This window comes from Corvus cornix, chromosome 3 (assembly GCF_000738735.6).
Source record: "Corvus cornix cornix isolate S_Up_H32 chromosome 3, ASM73873v5, whole genome shotgun sequence".
Lineage (NCBI taxonomy): Eukaryota > Metazoa > Chordata > Aves > Passeriformes > Corvidae > Corvus > Corvus cornix.
In genome coordinates, this window is record NC_047056.1 from 65659657 (window position 1) to 65675434 (window position 15778).

At 38.0% G+C, this 15778-nt stretch overlaps 1 protein-coding gene across 1 annotated transcript in view; it reads left to right on the top strand.

The window, feature by feature from the left end:
• The first annotated feature begins 2145 nt into the window (after positions 1-2145).
• The window catches only part of ROS1 (ROS proto-oncogene 1, receptor tyrosine kinase), a 71923-nt gene continuing 58290 nt past the window's right edge, over positions 2146-15778 (top strand). Inside the window, exons 1-10 of the mRNA XM_019286971.3 lie at positions 2146-2265; positions 3948-4001; positions 5867-5926; positions 6621-6647; positions 9474-9534; positions 10139-10287; positions 11363-11501; positions 11982-12183; positions 12864-12940; positions 15272-15394. Coding sequence (XP_019142516.3) covers positions 2146-2265; positions 3948-4001; positions 5867-5926; positions 6621-6647; positions 9474-9534; positions 10139-10287; positions 11363-11501; positions 11982-12183; positions 12864-12940; positions 15272-15394 — 1012 coding nt within the window. The remainder of the gene's footprint in view (positions 2266-3947; positions 4002-5866; positions 5927-6620; positions 6648-9473; positions 9535-10138; positions 10288-11362; positions 11502-11981; positions 12184-12863; positions 12941-15271; positions 15395-15778) is intronic.

Below are 15778 nucleotides of genomic sequence, written 5' to 3' on the forward strand. Positions count from 1 at the left end.
TTATATATACATATATGTGTATGTGTGTGTAAGCTGGATTGATTTTCTACTGTGGAATTACTCTTTGGATGGCTGTGCTGGTACAGCACAGATGTGCCACAGACCAGGACCTGGATGTGTCTTAAGCTTGACTTTCCACGACCTCTTTAATGTGAGTCTTCAACTTTATGTAAGACTCTTCACCACTCTTTAAATCAGACACATGATTTATCTATCAGCTTCATTTTTCTTCCATGATATGGGTACAAACTTACTAGTACAATTGTGCCTCCTCATCTAGATAGCCCCTAGCAGGGTTATTCATCATCACCAACAAATTTTCTTAGTTGCATCTGTCAGCGTTTTCAGCGAGCAAATGGGACGGGGAGCCTGGACAGGGGTTCCAGGAGACTTTTATTATTTTATTCCATTATCAGTCTCACATACAGAGTTGAGACAGAGATGGTACAAAGCTCATGCCGTCACAGGTATCCAAAGACTTCCTTGTTACAAAGCATTCTTGAAAGCTTTTTAGCCAATAGCACGCTTCTAAAATTTACAGACAACTGTTTTAGCCAATCTTCAGTAATGCATGTACATCTGTTGTACACAATACTTGCTTGTTATGCCTTATATAATAATGCACAATATTCCATTATTAGGCTTAAACTTATCTATCTTGCTAAGCATATTTTTTGCAGCTTCAAAACCTATCTCAGCCAAACTTGGAAACTCTAATCATTGTGTCAATGTCCTTGCTTGCTATATAATTGTATCTTCTTCTATCTTCAAGTTTTCACAGCTAGAGCTGATTCCTAAATTCTTTTGCTTTATTTCTGAAGCCTGCTTTTTTCTCACACCTAAGAGCTTTTTCACCTTTTTGTGTTTCCCACAAATTCCCCCTCTCAGTACAACCATAAAGAAACTCTCTTAACTTTGTCGCTTATCGACTGCCTTGCGTTTCATAGCTCTTCTACATAAGGGCACTTCTTCTGCTTGCTCTAAGCAGTGCTATTTTACACCACAGCGATTTTAATGCTGTGAAAGGTCGGGTCTATTTCAAGAATAAAGGTCAAATCCAGCGTTAGTTGTTTTGTACCATTCAAATAAGTCTCATCTGTTCCAAGGCCTTAATTCAAAGCCTTCATCTATAGCTGCCTGGGTAAGATTCTGAGAACTTTCTGTGATCCTTTTTCCTACATCATTCTCTTGTATGACAAAAACTTCCTTAACAATTTTGGCTATCATTTGTCGCACACACTGAAGTATACAAGGCACAACTATCAATATCACCACTACAATCACCAACACATATAAACCTGCCTTGCAAAGCTCCTTTAGCCAAGGTGCAGAGCTCCATCCCTCAAACAAACTGTCTAGCCATGATCCACTGACTTTTTGAATTTGAAACGTTAGATCTTTCAGCTTTTGTATACTTTTGTGGATGGATTCAGAGTGGTCAGACAAGTTCATACAGCACCATCTTTCAAATTCTTCACAGCCATGTCCATGTGACAGTAAAAGGAAATCAATTGCTGCTCTATTTTGAAAGGTAGCATGTCTAACACTGTTGACGTTAGCCAGCATATCGCTGATTGCAATGGATGTGGCATTAGTTTGTTTACTCAGCCAACATCCTACCTGATCCAATTGCTTCAATGCCATTGCTGAGGCATTTCTTTATTTTTAAAACCTGCTTTTTTCTCACACCTAAGAGCCTTTTCACCTTTCTGTGTTTCCCACAGCATTCATGTAAAAATATTTAGAAATAGCTTAATCTAGTCAAAATTAACATTAGGCGGTTTTTTCCCCACCATTTCCCTGTTTCCGTGTTGCTTGGAGCACCTGATTAGGAGCATTGCACTTAGTTTCCTTTTTACGTTAATGATATTTGTGTAAGTAGATACACTGACTTTCACTGGTCAGCTCTTTTGTTTCAGTGGCTTAATAAGAAACTATGAAATAGGGGTTGCGTAAGTTCGAGACAAGTGCTCCAGGAAGCTGAGAAGTTGTTGGAGGAGTGGAGTGTAAACAAGGGTTCAAAAAATATTTTAATAATCCGACATGCAGAAATTTCACAGTTGCATCTCCATCACCTAGACTAAAAGGAGTTTGTATGGGCAAGCCAAGGGAAGAGTCAGATTAACAGATGAAATTATTTAAGTTATGGGGAACGTTTGCCTGTGGGTTTTCCCGCTAAAAAGGCTTACTTTTTACTGTCTATGGATTTCTGCAGTGTACTCTGCTTTCTCAAGGAATTGTCAAAACTTGTGTACAAGTAACCTGGTAAGTTTTCAAAAACTGTACCTGATCTTTTGAAATACAGATTGTTGTTAGCACTGTAAGAATTTCATATTACTTATTAGCATTTTCAAAATTATTCTAAAGAATGTGTTTTACTAAGATCAGAGTTTGAGAACCAATGTTTAACATTTGAATGTGCGGAATCTGGTAAGGAACAAATCCCACTACTCTGACTGCACGCAGTTACTATAAATGCTAAAGACCCTGGAGGGTGGGTAAGATAAACTTTTATTCTTTCAATTTATTCACTTGACTTATTAATTTTGTTCTAGTTCAGGGCTTTTCTTACATAATTGAGGAAAACTGTAAAGTCACAAGAAATTTTCTGGGAATCTGTGACACACACAGTTGTCCTGAACTTATTTGTGTCTTAATTATTAAGTTAGTTGGTTTAAATTGTGGGTATTTATGTAAGTATTAAAATTAGTGGTCAGATCCTTAGTTTGATACTTTCTTAATATTCCTTTTAATAGTGTGTGGAATTCATTATTTTTGTTCTATCAGTGCAAGACAAAGACAAGCAAAACCTCTGAAATCTAGACAATTACTCTGCCTTCAGGAGTTGCCTCCTTGCTTCTATTTGCCAGAAATGTTGATGTGGTTTAGAGCACTGTGTATCTTTGCTTTGTAAAAAGGACATTTTGTGTCTTGGTGCTAACTGTGGAAACCTGTTGCAGAGAACTTTCACCTGCTCTATTCTATTTCATGCACTTGCCTGGCAGTTCCTTTAAAAGTATTTGGAACTCTTGCACCAGTGAAAGAGTTAATTGCTTTCCCTGATGGAAGCCTATCATACAATGATAAACTTAATGGAGATCCTTTGATTTGAGTTTAAATTAATTCAGAATAAGAAATAGGTTGCTCTTCCTTTCAGCTTTAAAAGACAGGAAAATCACATCTATGTTCAGTGAATATATTGAATATATTGATTCAGATGAGAAAAGTGTAATCTTTGAGTCTGAGAGTTGTAAATCTTATTTTTCTCCTTGTTGTGTTCAATTTTTTTTGTGACAACTTTGATTCTCACTATTGTCACGGTGTGCCCAGTGTGCTGAAAATTTCTTCCTGAGAATTGTTTTATTAAGGCTGCTCTTACCTGGTTTCAGGTCAAAAATTTAAGAGCTGCTATTCAGCTTCTCTAAAATTGTTGCATACATCCTGAAATCTTTTATGCTTCAGTGATAGTGATAGGTTTTGCACACTTTGAATGATGTGAAAAAACAGGCACGTTCACTGGAGAGCACTTTTGGCAGGAGAGGAAGGGTGCTGGCAATCACCATATGGCTGCTTAAAACTCCTTCAAAAGGTGGCCAGACAAAAGGCATTTAGCTTGAAGGAAGGTCTTTCCTCTCCCAAGAGGTCAAAGCCACTTGGCTTTGTCATTTAAGCCCAGCATATTTGTGAAGCATTTGCTGTTGACTCAGTCAACCAGAATGGAGAGGTAAGAGCCAAATTCCTACCTCAGATAATTTGATTAACACCAACTGATTCTGCCCATGTCTTTGTTTGATGGTATCTCTGAAATTAATCTCAAATGAGAAGCTACTGGTATGTCAACAGTAAAGTTCTCCAGATGAAGAAACATCAGCCAAAGAAGTGTTTTAATCAAAGAGTTTTGGGGAAATATTTTTATTCTTTTAAAAAATGATGTGTTTCTCGTATAGGAAGGAGGACTTGGAATTACTAAATTTTGCAATGTTAGTGACATCACTGGAGCGGTGAGTAATGGTTTCCTTTGTTAATTACTGACATTTTACGTTCCTGCTATTTGAATACAATGGGTACAGCGACCAGATTTTCAAAGACTTCATGTAAATGTGCACAGTTACCTGTCTAGCAAGTCACTAAGTTGAGTGGGTACATTTGGTTCAAATTATTAGAGACGTGGTTATATTTTTTATTTAAAGAAAATATGGAAACGGTGTTGATCTCTGCTGTGAGTCATGTTCATATTTGTGATCTACAAAGTTCATAGTATCTCATTTTTGAGACAATAAGTCAAAACTAGTGTTCCCTCCAGCATGCAAATCATTAAGACTGCCTTATTCAGTTACCTCTGTACAGTTGTTTATTTTGTTTTCTCAGTGATTAAACGTAAGAAAACTTATATCTGTTGAACATTTAGAGTTCTCTAGGACTTTAAATGGTTGTGTCTGTCATCGGGGTTTAACCTGAGCTTTCCATAGGAGCATTCTTGGAGGACTTTAGCTGATTTCCTAGTTCAGATTGCAAATGCAATTTAAGCTGGTGGTGATGAATAACACAGTGAATAAAAATTTTCAGCTCCCCTGAAGTTGCCGAATAGAGCTTAAAGACTAACTGGCAAAAAAAAAGATGAAAGGATGTAAAGGTATGCATGCAGGATGATAAGCATGGCTGCAACCAGTGGAGAAACATATAAAGAGGACTACGGTGGGGTTTTTGCAAGTTATGTAACAAGAAGCAACAGCACATGCCCAAAGAAATAGTTCAAGGAAAGGTCACCTTTAATATCGAAGCATTCAGTGAATAGAGCCGCCAGAGACCCCTCTTGATAAACTTTCAGGACCATAACAGGACTTCCAGTAGGAGGCAGATACATGGAAGTTAGTTCTAGGAAGGTGATGTTTATGTATTAGATAAGAAATACATTTTAATGAATATGTATGATTATAGTGAATAAACACTTTGTTGCAAAGTCTCACAATACACACAAAAATAAGGAGATGTCCTCCTGTGTGTCCTGCACAGATAAAGAATGCCTGTTTTCTAATGCTTCTAATTGTGTTGGAAAGTTTGTTCCTGATAATTTCTGTATCAGTAATTATACATATTCTTTGAAAAGCGGTGGAGAATTCAGTCTTCAATATTTTCCACAGAGACTAGTGGCAAGCAGCCCCTCAGCACCTGGTATCTAGAGAGGCTGGGCCATTTATGATGCTGGGACCATAAAGGTCTGTGTTGTCATGACAATACATAGCCAGGTTGACTCACCTGTTAAGGTTACTGTGTATCTTTGCTCAGTGTTATCAAGTCCTCAAATATTTTTCATTAGGCTTTGCAACACTCAGTATCAGAGTCTTCTGCTTCTAAAGTTGTTCCAGCTTCCCTTTAAAAAGGAAAACCTTCATGACCATTAAGTAGTAGATGGGGCAGCATAAACAAGAAAGGTCCAACATCAAAACTGAGTGACATAATATTTATTACTTCTCTGAAAACTCATGGTTTTAAAGCCAGTGCCTATTGGAGAGCATGTGTGGGAGGGCTGGTGCTGACCAGCTTTCCTCTGTGCTTTGCTGTCCTGCATACTGCATATTGCTGCTTCTGCAGAGAAAAAGTGGTAAAACAAAGCTGGGAGGGTGGGAGTGCTGGCCACATCATAGCTGGCTGAGTGAATTCATTCCCAGAACAAGACTGAATTTATTTTGCTCTTTATGTGGTTTTACATTAAGAAGGGCACTATACAAGGTAACTCTCTTACTGTAGGATCTGAGTACCTATAATACCCATATGTACCTACAATGTAGCTCTAGTGCTGGAGTATCCCTTCCCTCTAGAACCCTGCTTTCAAAGGCATTTTTAAAGCCATCCTCTGTCTTTGCAGTGTACACAGGGATGTCAGTTTTGGAATGCAGCCCTGCAAACCCACTGTCCACTAAAATGTGTGAGTATTACCTGAGCTTTGGCTCTATAGCGCTTGTCTACAGTCCATGAGGTAGGACCTTATCCAATGGCAAACGTTCAAAATCCACTCAGAGCAGTGTTTCTATGAAAAGATGTAATGTCTGTATTTTCTCTCAGTTCCTTATAAATTCTGTTTTGGGAAGTTAATAATTCTTGCTATTCAAGTTGCCTGTAATATCAAAGGTTTTCATTGCATTTGTCAGAATGTATGGGCATTTTACAGTTCATTAAGCTCAACACAGATTTTTAGACAGTGAGAATGCACTAGTGCTTTTCAGGATTTTACTCTACAGGGGCTGTCTCAGATGCATGCAGATGTAAATGAAGCACATGGCCTTCAGCAGATTGCTTTCTTGTTTTTACTAAACCAGGTGGATGAGAACTAGCATTGGTCTGGGACAACTGCCATGATAGCTTTTAAACTGCTCATTTTTCTGCATCTCTTGAACACCTGAATGCCATTCAACCATTGCTGACTTTAGAAAATCAATCATTCTAAAGTCAACTTTCTGTTTTTTCAAGTGTGGGTTTTCCTTCTTTCATTTTTGCCAGTGATAATGTTTTGTAATGTACTTTCACCGTAAGAAATTCTAATTAATTGGTATTATCTGTTCGAAATACTCTGTGGTTATATTTATGCTAACTCCGCATTTTATTAATTTGCTTCTTGGCAGAACGAGACATACAATAGAGCATGTGAGGTAAGTTGAATGCCATCAGAGCAATATAAAAAAAATCACTATTTCAGTGATTGCTATGTCCACAGAGTGCTAAGAAATATGATGTAGATACAAAAACTTACCAATTCAGGTCTAATTGTTTTGTACTCCCTAAAGCTGAAGAATGAGTTACGTACCTTTTTAGCATGGTGACTAAGGACAAGTTTGCATTAAAAACTGCTGTGTGACAAAGAACACTGCTGTAAAGAAAGCAGACTAATCTCACATTATGAAACAGGACAGACCTATGTAAACCATGTTCTAGGCTCTCACTACAGTGTTGTTCATCCAGTTTTTAGTTAATTCTGTCAAAGATTATCCAGAGAGAATATTTGTTAAGGCTGGTACTATGCCAGCTTGGCGAGAAGTGGAACAAAGAGTGGGAGCTAGAGGACAAAACTCTTGACTGGATAGACAGTCTAAGTGAAATAAAATGCAATTCAGTAAAGGGCAACATGTGGCCCTTTAGAAAGAGATGTCAGGTGGGGTGTGCCTGTCTGTGCTGAGGATGGATTGGTGTTCACAGTGATGAGTATGGGTTCAACAAAGTGCTGGTAAAGAGATGGCCCCTTTCAGGATGAACATAGAGTGCAGGATAGGACAGGATGGGGATGAGATGATTGGAAGATTGTGTTTGGCACTGTTCAGACCTCAGGATGAAGGTTGTTCCCAGATGGGGGCAACATATTTCAAGGAAGTGATGGAGGAGTTGGAGAGAGTTACGAGTAGAATGCAAACCCATAGGCAGCCTGGGAATTTGATTAAAAGGGTTGTTATTTTCTTTCTTTTTTTTTTTTAATGCTTTTTAGTTGATCAAATTGTGATGATGACAAAGGTTTACTAATGCACTAAATGGTGGTTTTGGAGTGTAGGAACAGTCCAAGAAATAACCAAATTGCTTTTGTAGAAATATGAAATTAGTGTGGGGGTTTTATTGCTTTTGGGTTTGGGTTGAGCTGGTTTTTTGCCTGTCTGGCCACTCAATATGCCAGTTAAATTTGCTGACCCTGCAAGGTCTTTTTTTGGATTATCTTTCCACTGGATCAGCTGACCAATTTGACTGTCCACATGTCAGGCACGCACTGTGTGTCACTGCATGCAGAGGATCAGCTCATCGCAGTCTGCAGAGCAAAAGAGTGGGCATAAGAGTGGGACTTAGCTCAGTTCTGTTTTGTGAATACCCCTTGGAACTGAAATCTGGTAGTATTTCTCCTTCCACCTAGGAACAGGGGATTGCCACTGAATTTCATGGGAATATTCACAAGAAAAGACGTCAGACCGTGGCTTATACAAGGACATTGCTGATGAATGGAGAAAATATGAGGATTTATTCTTTCCAAGTAGAGCAGATGGCAAATTTCCCTCAAAGTTTAAAGCTAGGAGCTTTAACAATCCTCTTACCTCAAGCAAAAATTGGATTTATGGTTCAGGTTCAGATAAAAATCAGAGGAAAGAATAATGCAACAAAAACCAAGTGTTCAGAAATACGTGTGTTAAATGAGGCAGAAGGCACTATGAATCAGCATGTAATCTGAGGACACTACCCCTTAAAACAAATAAATGTTAGTCATAAATGAAAACTCCAGTTGATAGTACAGTTGATAACTTATGTGTACTAATACTTGAATCTTCGCCTGCTAACAGTTATGATAATTTACCTGGAAGTATTTTATTTCTCTGAATGTGAAAATATTGGAAAAAAATTTTAAGTGCTTGCACTTGGCATTGAATGTCTGGATGTGAGATAATGTATGTAGGAATACACTGCTAAGCAAGTTTTCAAATCTGTCTTGGGTGCAACTGTGTTGTCTGAAATAACCTGTCTTACCCGTTTCCATAGGGTGCTGGAAGCGTGTTTCCTCAAATCATAGGAAGAGTAATTAAAAAACTTTACTCACTTGCCATAGTGAATTGCTTCTGAATGATCTAAAGGTTAATTATCCCTTTAAAAGTTACTGCTGTATGGAGCAAACGTCAAGATTTTAAAGGCTTAATGAACTTGCAGAATAAAACGAGCCCAAATAAATGTCCTACTTTGAAAAGCTCAAATCACCACTTCTCAAAAGTTTTGGATATCCAGGAGACTCGGTCTTGCATGTAATTGTAAAGCTACTGAGACCCACCTAGAACATGTTTCTGCTTCTTCTTAAGTTCTCTACATAAAAAGCAGGATGACACTATACCTATCTTCCCTACCCGAACTGAAAATTCAGGATTTTTCTGTTCTTAGGACGTGAGTGTGGAGCTCACTGTCCTGGGGTATTTGTTATGTTTGCAGCTTGTAGGCACAACTGTAACAGAAGGAGCAGCTGCTGAAAATGAAGTGTGAATTAGACATGGCTGCTCTTAAAAATTGCGGATTTCAACTATTTTGAAAATTTACTGGAAATACATTGTAAGAATGTGCCTCATTCATAGAGAGTACATGAAGCAGGAAAGGGTGAAATGTAACATGTGGAATATATTACTAACTAGTCCAAAACCTTGTCTTCCTAACTCCATGGTCATCACTGAAGTTATTTCCAACTTTAATGTAGACCCATATTCATGCTTTCCACAAAGGGACAGTGTATAAAGAGGAAACCTTTAATTCAGGGCCTGGTGAATTGATGAAAAAGCTCTCAAGAAAATCTTTGGAGTGAATTCATGGTACTGCTAATTTTTAGATTTAATGTAATTATTTCCACAAGGTTTATGTGTATGCAAAATGTCCACAGAGTTTGCATGTATTTAAAGTGTGTCTGCATGATTCTGGAAGGAAGTCTGCCTTTACACAAAGCTAACCAGTGACTTCTGTGCCTTACACAGACAGTTTCCTGTAAGTTTGGCTGTAGCTGTGCAGAGGATGCATATGGAATTGAAGTACTAAGTAAGTCTGAATAGAATCCTGTGTCCAACTGACAGTCTGATAAATTCATAGTCTTGTTCTATGATCTGGATTTATTTAAAAAAAATAGGAATGCGTTGAGGATTTTCATTAATCAGAAAACTACCACCCTTCTTCTTTCTTTTAACAAATACACTGAAATTTATCTTGGAGTAAAACATTTTTCCCTTCCTTTCATGGGCATGAGACTTTTTGAATCCAGTCTCAACTGTTTAAGAGGATACCTTGGGCCAATACTATCTATTGAAATAGTCCCCTTGAAAATCTTTTCAGAAGACTCCCACGCCTTCTCTATGTTTCTATTCAGAAAAATTTTACTAAGTAGCTGTAACTAAAAATGCATTTACACAAGTATGGAGTTGTAGTCACAACTGCTCAACTTGAACCTGGCCCATTTCGGTCTGACTTACTAAACTGTCTTCAAAATGCCATGCAAGTTACTCAGCAACATTTTCAATATACTCTTTTATGTGTTTTTATGGGCTTTACGGCTTTCAGGTGTGTGAGGCAAGAGGTTTGTACCTTCGAGATGCAGTGATTGCCATGAAAGACTTTTTCTTACTGTTGGACTGTATTTTCCCCTCAGACTACTTGAACAAACCTAGTGCGCCATTTGCATCTGCCATTGGAAACCACAGTGTCACACTAGGGTGGAAGGCAGCTAACATCTCTGGGGTGAAATATATTATCCAGTGGAAGTTAAATCAGCTCCCTGGCGACTGGAGGTACACAGAGGTAAAGGAGGACATTTCCTTTTACTTTGCAAGGAAATTGGCTCTTCTCTGCTCTTAGTTTTTTGTTTTGTTTTGTTTTTAGAAAAATATTGGATAATATGTTAGGTACATGAAAGAGATTTTCAAAATCATGAGTGGCATGGAGAAGCTGAGAAATGGTAGATTATTCCCCATTTCCTCCAACATAGGAACTAGGGACCTTCGTGAAAACTAGCAGGTAGCAGGTTCAAAACTAGCAAAATGTATTTCCTCACTGAATGGGTAGTCAAAATGTTCATCTGCTTCCTGGCACATGTGGATGTTAAATCGCTATATTTAAACTCCCGAATACTAAAATTGCTAAAATTACTAAATAGGGTTTGAAAAGTGACTGGAAAAATTAGTGGAAGAAAAACTCGAGTTCTACTAATTGCAAATATTCCCATTGTTTCGTGTTGAGCCATGTTTGTGAAATGCCAATGAGAATGTTCAGGAGAAGTACAGCTGTAGGCTTTCTTCTTTTTTTTTTTAATACCTTTCCTTGAAGAAATTTTTTTGGTTCTCATCAAAGCACAATACTTAGCTAGAAAGACCTTTTTTCTGGCTCAGTAGAGTTGTTCTCATAATTTGTTCTTTTGCGTCAGCTGTGCACTTGTTATCTTGCCATCATCTCTATTGGACCAATTTACAGGGCATGACAAGTTGGTGCCACAAATCAAAGGTAAAGATAATTTGCTAAGCAGGAAGTTCCTCTGAATGAATTATTGATGAAATAATAGGGAGCAATTACTTCAGACAATAAATATTTCAGTGTAACAAGGATCCTTTGTATCTTAAAGCTGTGGTATATGTTTAAAATACATTGCTTGTAATATGCTACTATTCTAGCTTTTTTTTTACTTTTTTCTTAAAATTTACTATTGTATTGCATTAGTCCTTTGATCCACCTGCTCATTGTTGAGATTTGGTGCCAGGTTCTAAGGAAAGAGAAGAGAAAATGTTCTGAAAAGATAGAAAATCAAAGCCTACGCTGAAAATAACTTTCAGCTGCAGCTGGAGTAAGGGAAAAACCCGGTTGTGTCTGTGCATTTATCTAGGTAGTATCTGAAACTGCGTATACAGTCAAAGACCTTCAAGCCTTCACAGAATACGTGTTTCAAGTAGTTTGGATCATTACATCTCAGCTGCAGCTCCATTCTCCACCTAGTCCCAGCTATCGGACACATGCTTTTGGAGGTAAGGAATTGCACTATTAATTGCATCTTTCAGGACCTTAACAGAAACATTTGGGTTTAATTGCTGTTTCTTTGGCAGACAACACTGGTCCCTAATCTTCAGAATCATGTGTATTTTGTCTCTTGGGTAGCTGCAGAAGACCAAACTAACAAACTACAGGTTCTTTTTGTTTAACCTAGAAGATTTAGGGCTTCTCACTGCTTTTGGTTTTAAAAGCAAGCACAGAAAAGTACGTGGTCAAAATTGGGAGGGCACATGGGATACTTTTGTACATAATTATACATGTAGTTGATTGAAACACTGTTCCGTTTTCCTGGACATTAAAAAAAAAGTGAATTGTTGTTGAAATGTTAACTGTCCCTACTAATATTTATTGGTGTATAAATGAATTAACATGTGTGAAACCTAAAAATGTATTTTAAAATGAAAAACAATTAATGTTTTAATCAAATATTGGAGTCAGATATTTCTGTCTTGTAGTTCCTGCAACAGCTCCTGTCATTAATGATATTCAGAGTTCAAGTCCAAACACTGTTGAAGTTAGTTGGTCTCCACCACTTTTTCCAAATGGATTGATTATTGGATATAACTTGCTCCTCACCAGTGACAATCATGAATTGTTGAGAGCCTCAAGAGGGCACAGCTTTCAGTTCTACTCTACCTTCCCAAACACCACTTACAGGTACAAAAAGAAAAGATAGCCAATGTGGCCAAGTATGCAGTCACACTTCTTGTCCAGATAGCATGGAGTATGCCTTATAATATGACCTCTGCACAATTATGCTATTTACTTATGTTCTTGCCAAAAGCAAGGGCACCATCCTTGAAGTAGCAGAGTTATCCCAAGTAATTTGGCTGCTTTTGCAGAAGTCAGATGGTGAGGAAGGAAAAGCAATTTGATATAGGGCTGGGAGGCTGCATTTTCTTAGCTGCTGTTTTAAATTTTTTTTGGCTTGTGTGGCATTGTGTTTTTGGTATAGCAGGAGAAAGATAGAGCAGTCTTCTCTAGTACTTTAAGCATCTGGAAAAATTCCTTCATTTTTATTAAACGCAAAGGTCCGCATTCTGCTTGCACTGGTAAATACAGATCTTCCTTTGAAATGAAGTTGACTTGTTCTTCTGAGTCTGAAAATTTATTTTGAATTTAAATTTAGCAGATTCTGTTGTTGTTCTGCCTTTGGGCAATTCAGACTTTGGTTGGTTTTGTTTTTATTCTAAATTTTCCCAGAGCATTATATTTAAATGGGCATCTTCTGAAAGTCAAGCAGTTCTGTAGCAGCTTCCTTATTTGATAAAATTTTACTCAAGCAATCTTCCAAAAGAAACCTGCCAACCAAAACCTGTCTCTTTGTTGTCCCATAGGTTCAGTATTGTGGCAGTTAATGAGGTTGGTGCTGGACCCCCTGCCGAGGCCAACATCACAACCCTGGCATCCAAAGGTACAAGAGTAGCAGAGTCCTTATCACCATCTGTTCCTGGGGACAAACTCGTGTTCCTCGGCCTGCCCCATACCTGGCAGAAGAGATGAATATTTAGGCTCTGAACATGTCAAGGAGTTGTATGCTGAGGAGTCAACAGCAAATCAGAGAGGGTCCTGTACTTCAGCTGTAGACATTATATGGCTGCACAGCATGGGAATGGCCTGTGAAGCTGGTAGGCCCAAACAGATTTGAATTATATTACAAATGAAAAACACCACAGTGGTCTGAGGTGGCGACTGAACAAAACCTGATTCCATTTTCTAGATGAGATTTTAACAGCAGTCAAACAAGTGTGTTTCTTCTAATAATTAAATACTTAACCTGAAACTCTTTTGTCAAAAATTCTCAGTTATCTCAAGCCAAATCTGTGAAATCATACCAATTTCTTTTCTCTTTCATGGAGGTATTTATTTTACCATATCAACTAATTAATGTTGAAAGTAATGGTGCACTATAGCTATTATTCAAAGAATTGCAGAATTGTTAATTAATTGGCAGAGAAAGATACATATTGAGATAGAACACAAATAAGAGTGAAATCAATGTCACCAAAATGTTCTTTTAGAAAAGAAAATAAAAGACTCTGCCCTTCTCATGAAAAGATTCAGTTGTCAAACACCTGGAAATGCTTCAGCTCTATGAAAACACTTCAAGACTGAATTGCCAGTTTTCTGCTATTGGTTAAAGAAATTAAACTTGCTTCTCTAGTGCTTTTTAAAATATGAATTTTTATTTTGTGTAATAGCTCAGACAAACCGGCATGTCCTTACTTGATGACTGCACAGAGGTTTGCTCTAGGGTTGGCCGACCCTGAGACATAAATATTTGTGTCGTTTTTGAAAAGTCTGAACTGTGGTAATTATGTCAATCCAATTTCCAAGCAATTAATTTAAGGTAGAAAACAAACAAACAAACCCTATGCCCCCAAGACCCACACTTTATGGGGGTGGGGAACCACCCCACTTTCCTTACTAGTCACCACTTAAAATTTCAGTTGTTTCCCCCTGAATTGCACAGGCACTGTGTTTTCTCTCTGTGCTGACACAAACAGGAACAACCCTTCCTCATGTTATCATGTCCAGAAATGGTGTTACTGCATCAGGTACTGACATGTGTAGATCTGGGCCCTGAGAAGGGCTGGGGAAAGAATCTGATTGCTGCCGTAGATTGCAAGAAATGTTACTTGAAAAGAGATAAAGAGGCAATATTGGCCTCTTGTACTCTGCTCTGAAGGCATCATTATTGAAATTACTCACAGTGTGTGCATCATGTGAGAAATACATGCAGCTCAATCTATGCAGATTATCTGGGAATAAATTAAGACAGCATTTGATCACAGTTTTGTGATACCCATATGAGGAAATGGTATCTGATTGCAGACAGCTGCTTAAACTGGAGTGGAAAAAAAAAAGGGAAGGATTGTTTGCTGATGGAAATTAGCCAAAATCATACTTGAAATAATACACCATCTTTTAAATGAAGGTAACAATCAATTTAGCAGGGCATGTGCTGCATTTTCAAGGACCTGAGATACAGAAGTGAGGCAAGCTATCTTTCCCAGAGCTATGCATAGCCCAGACAGAAGGTGCGGATTTACTGCAGAGGTTCTGATGTAAATTGCTTGGGCCTTTATAAGCATGAGGTCAATTCATGTGACCAAAACTATCCTTGTTGACTTTAAATTCTATGACTATATGAGGAAAAAAATTATTAAGTTTATCAACTTTGAAGCAGATTATATTATCCCATTATCATCTTTACCTGTGAAAGGTACTTGTTTCTTGAATAAGTCACTAAGCATTACAACGAAACACATGGAATAAACGTACTTGCATTGCTTTTCTCCAGCTCTGTGGGATAATATTCTAGTTTGACTGGGGCTTTCAAAGAAGTCCAGAGGGGTTAAATATCCTATTTCTGCTGCATGTTGAAATCACATGGATATCTTAGTGCCTTAATTTCCTTGAGTCAGAGTGGGGCTTTGGTGCTCCAGCTTACTTTCCCTCACTAGGGAACTGACTACTGTTGCAGGAAATGATGGTGTGAAATTCACATGGTGTGTTTTCACCCTGTGGGAGGAGCCAGAATCAACTGTAATGGTGAATAACCCCATACACTTTCAAAACTCAAAGACTTTAAGTTTTGGTCTGTAACTGCTAACGTAAGAATATACTCATGCATACATACGTTTGTGCACACACGCATGTGCATGTCTATTAATGATGTATCTGAGTTGAGGAAACATAACGTGTTGAGGTCATCTAAATTCTGAATTCCTCTGTTTCCCAGTTAAGGAAAAAGCAGCATGGCTTTTTCTATCCAGAAAAGAGTCTTTAAGGAAGAGACACACAGAGCATTTCCTTGAAGCTGCTCAGTGCCTGCCAAATGGTACTATACACCACAACATTACAGGTAAAATCAGATTGGGCTCTCCCCTTTCCTGTCAAGTGTGTCTAAGACCTCTTTTCACCAAGGACAGAATGTACCTCACATAGCTTGAGACAGTATCCAGTCTCCCTTTACAGCTGATCAGGAGAAATAGAAACTTTCAGGACATGATTTGACCTATTTGAAGTGACAGGCACTAGGAAGAGATTAATCATTCTCCCCAGTGCAACTTTTTCTTCACTGTATCTAGGCAGCTGGTTCATCTCTTACATTTGAGGTATCTAAATTGAGGTAAGATGAATCCACGTTTCCCTGTGATTAATACATATTTTTTTCTCAACATGAATATGGGGAAAGTGGTTCAAACTTCTGAATAAAATAATGCCATGTGTTAAAAGACAGTGTTAG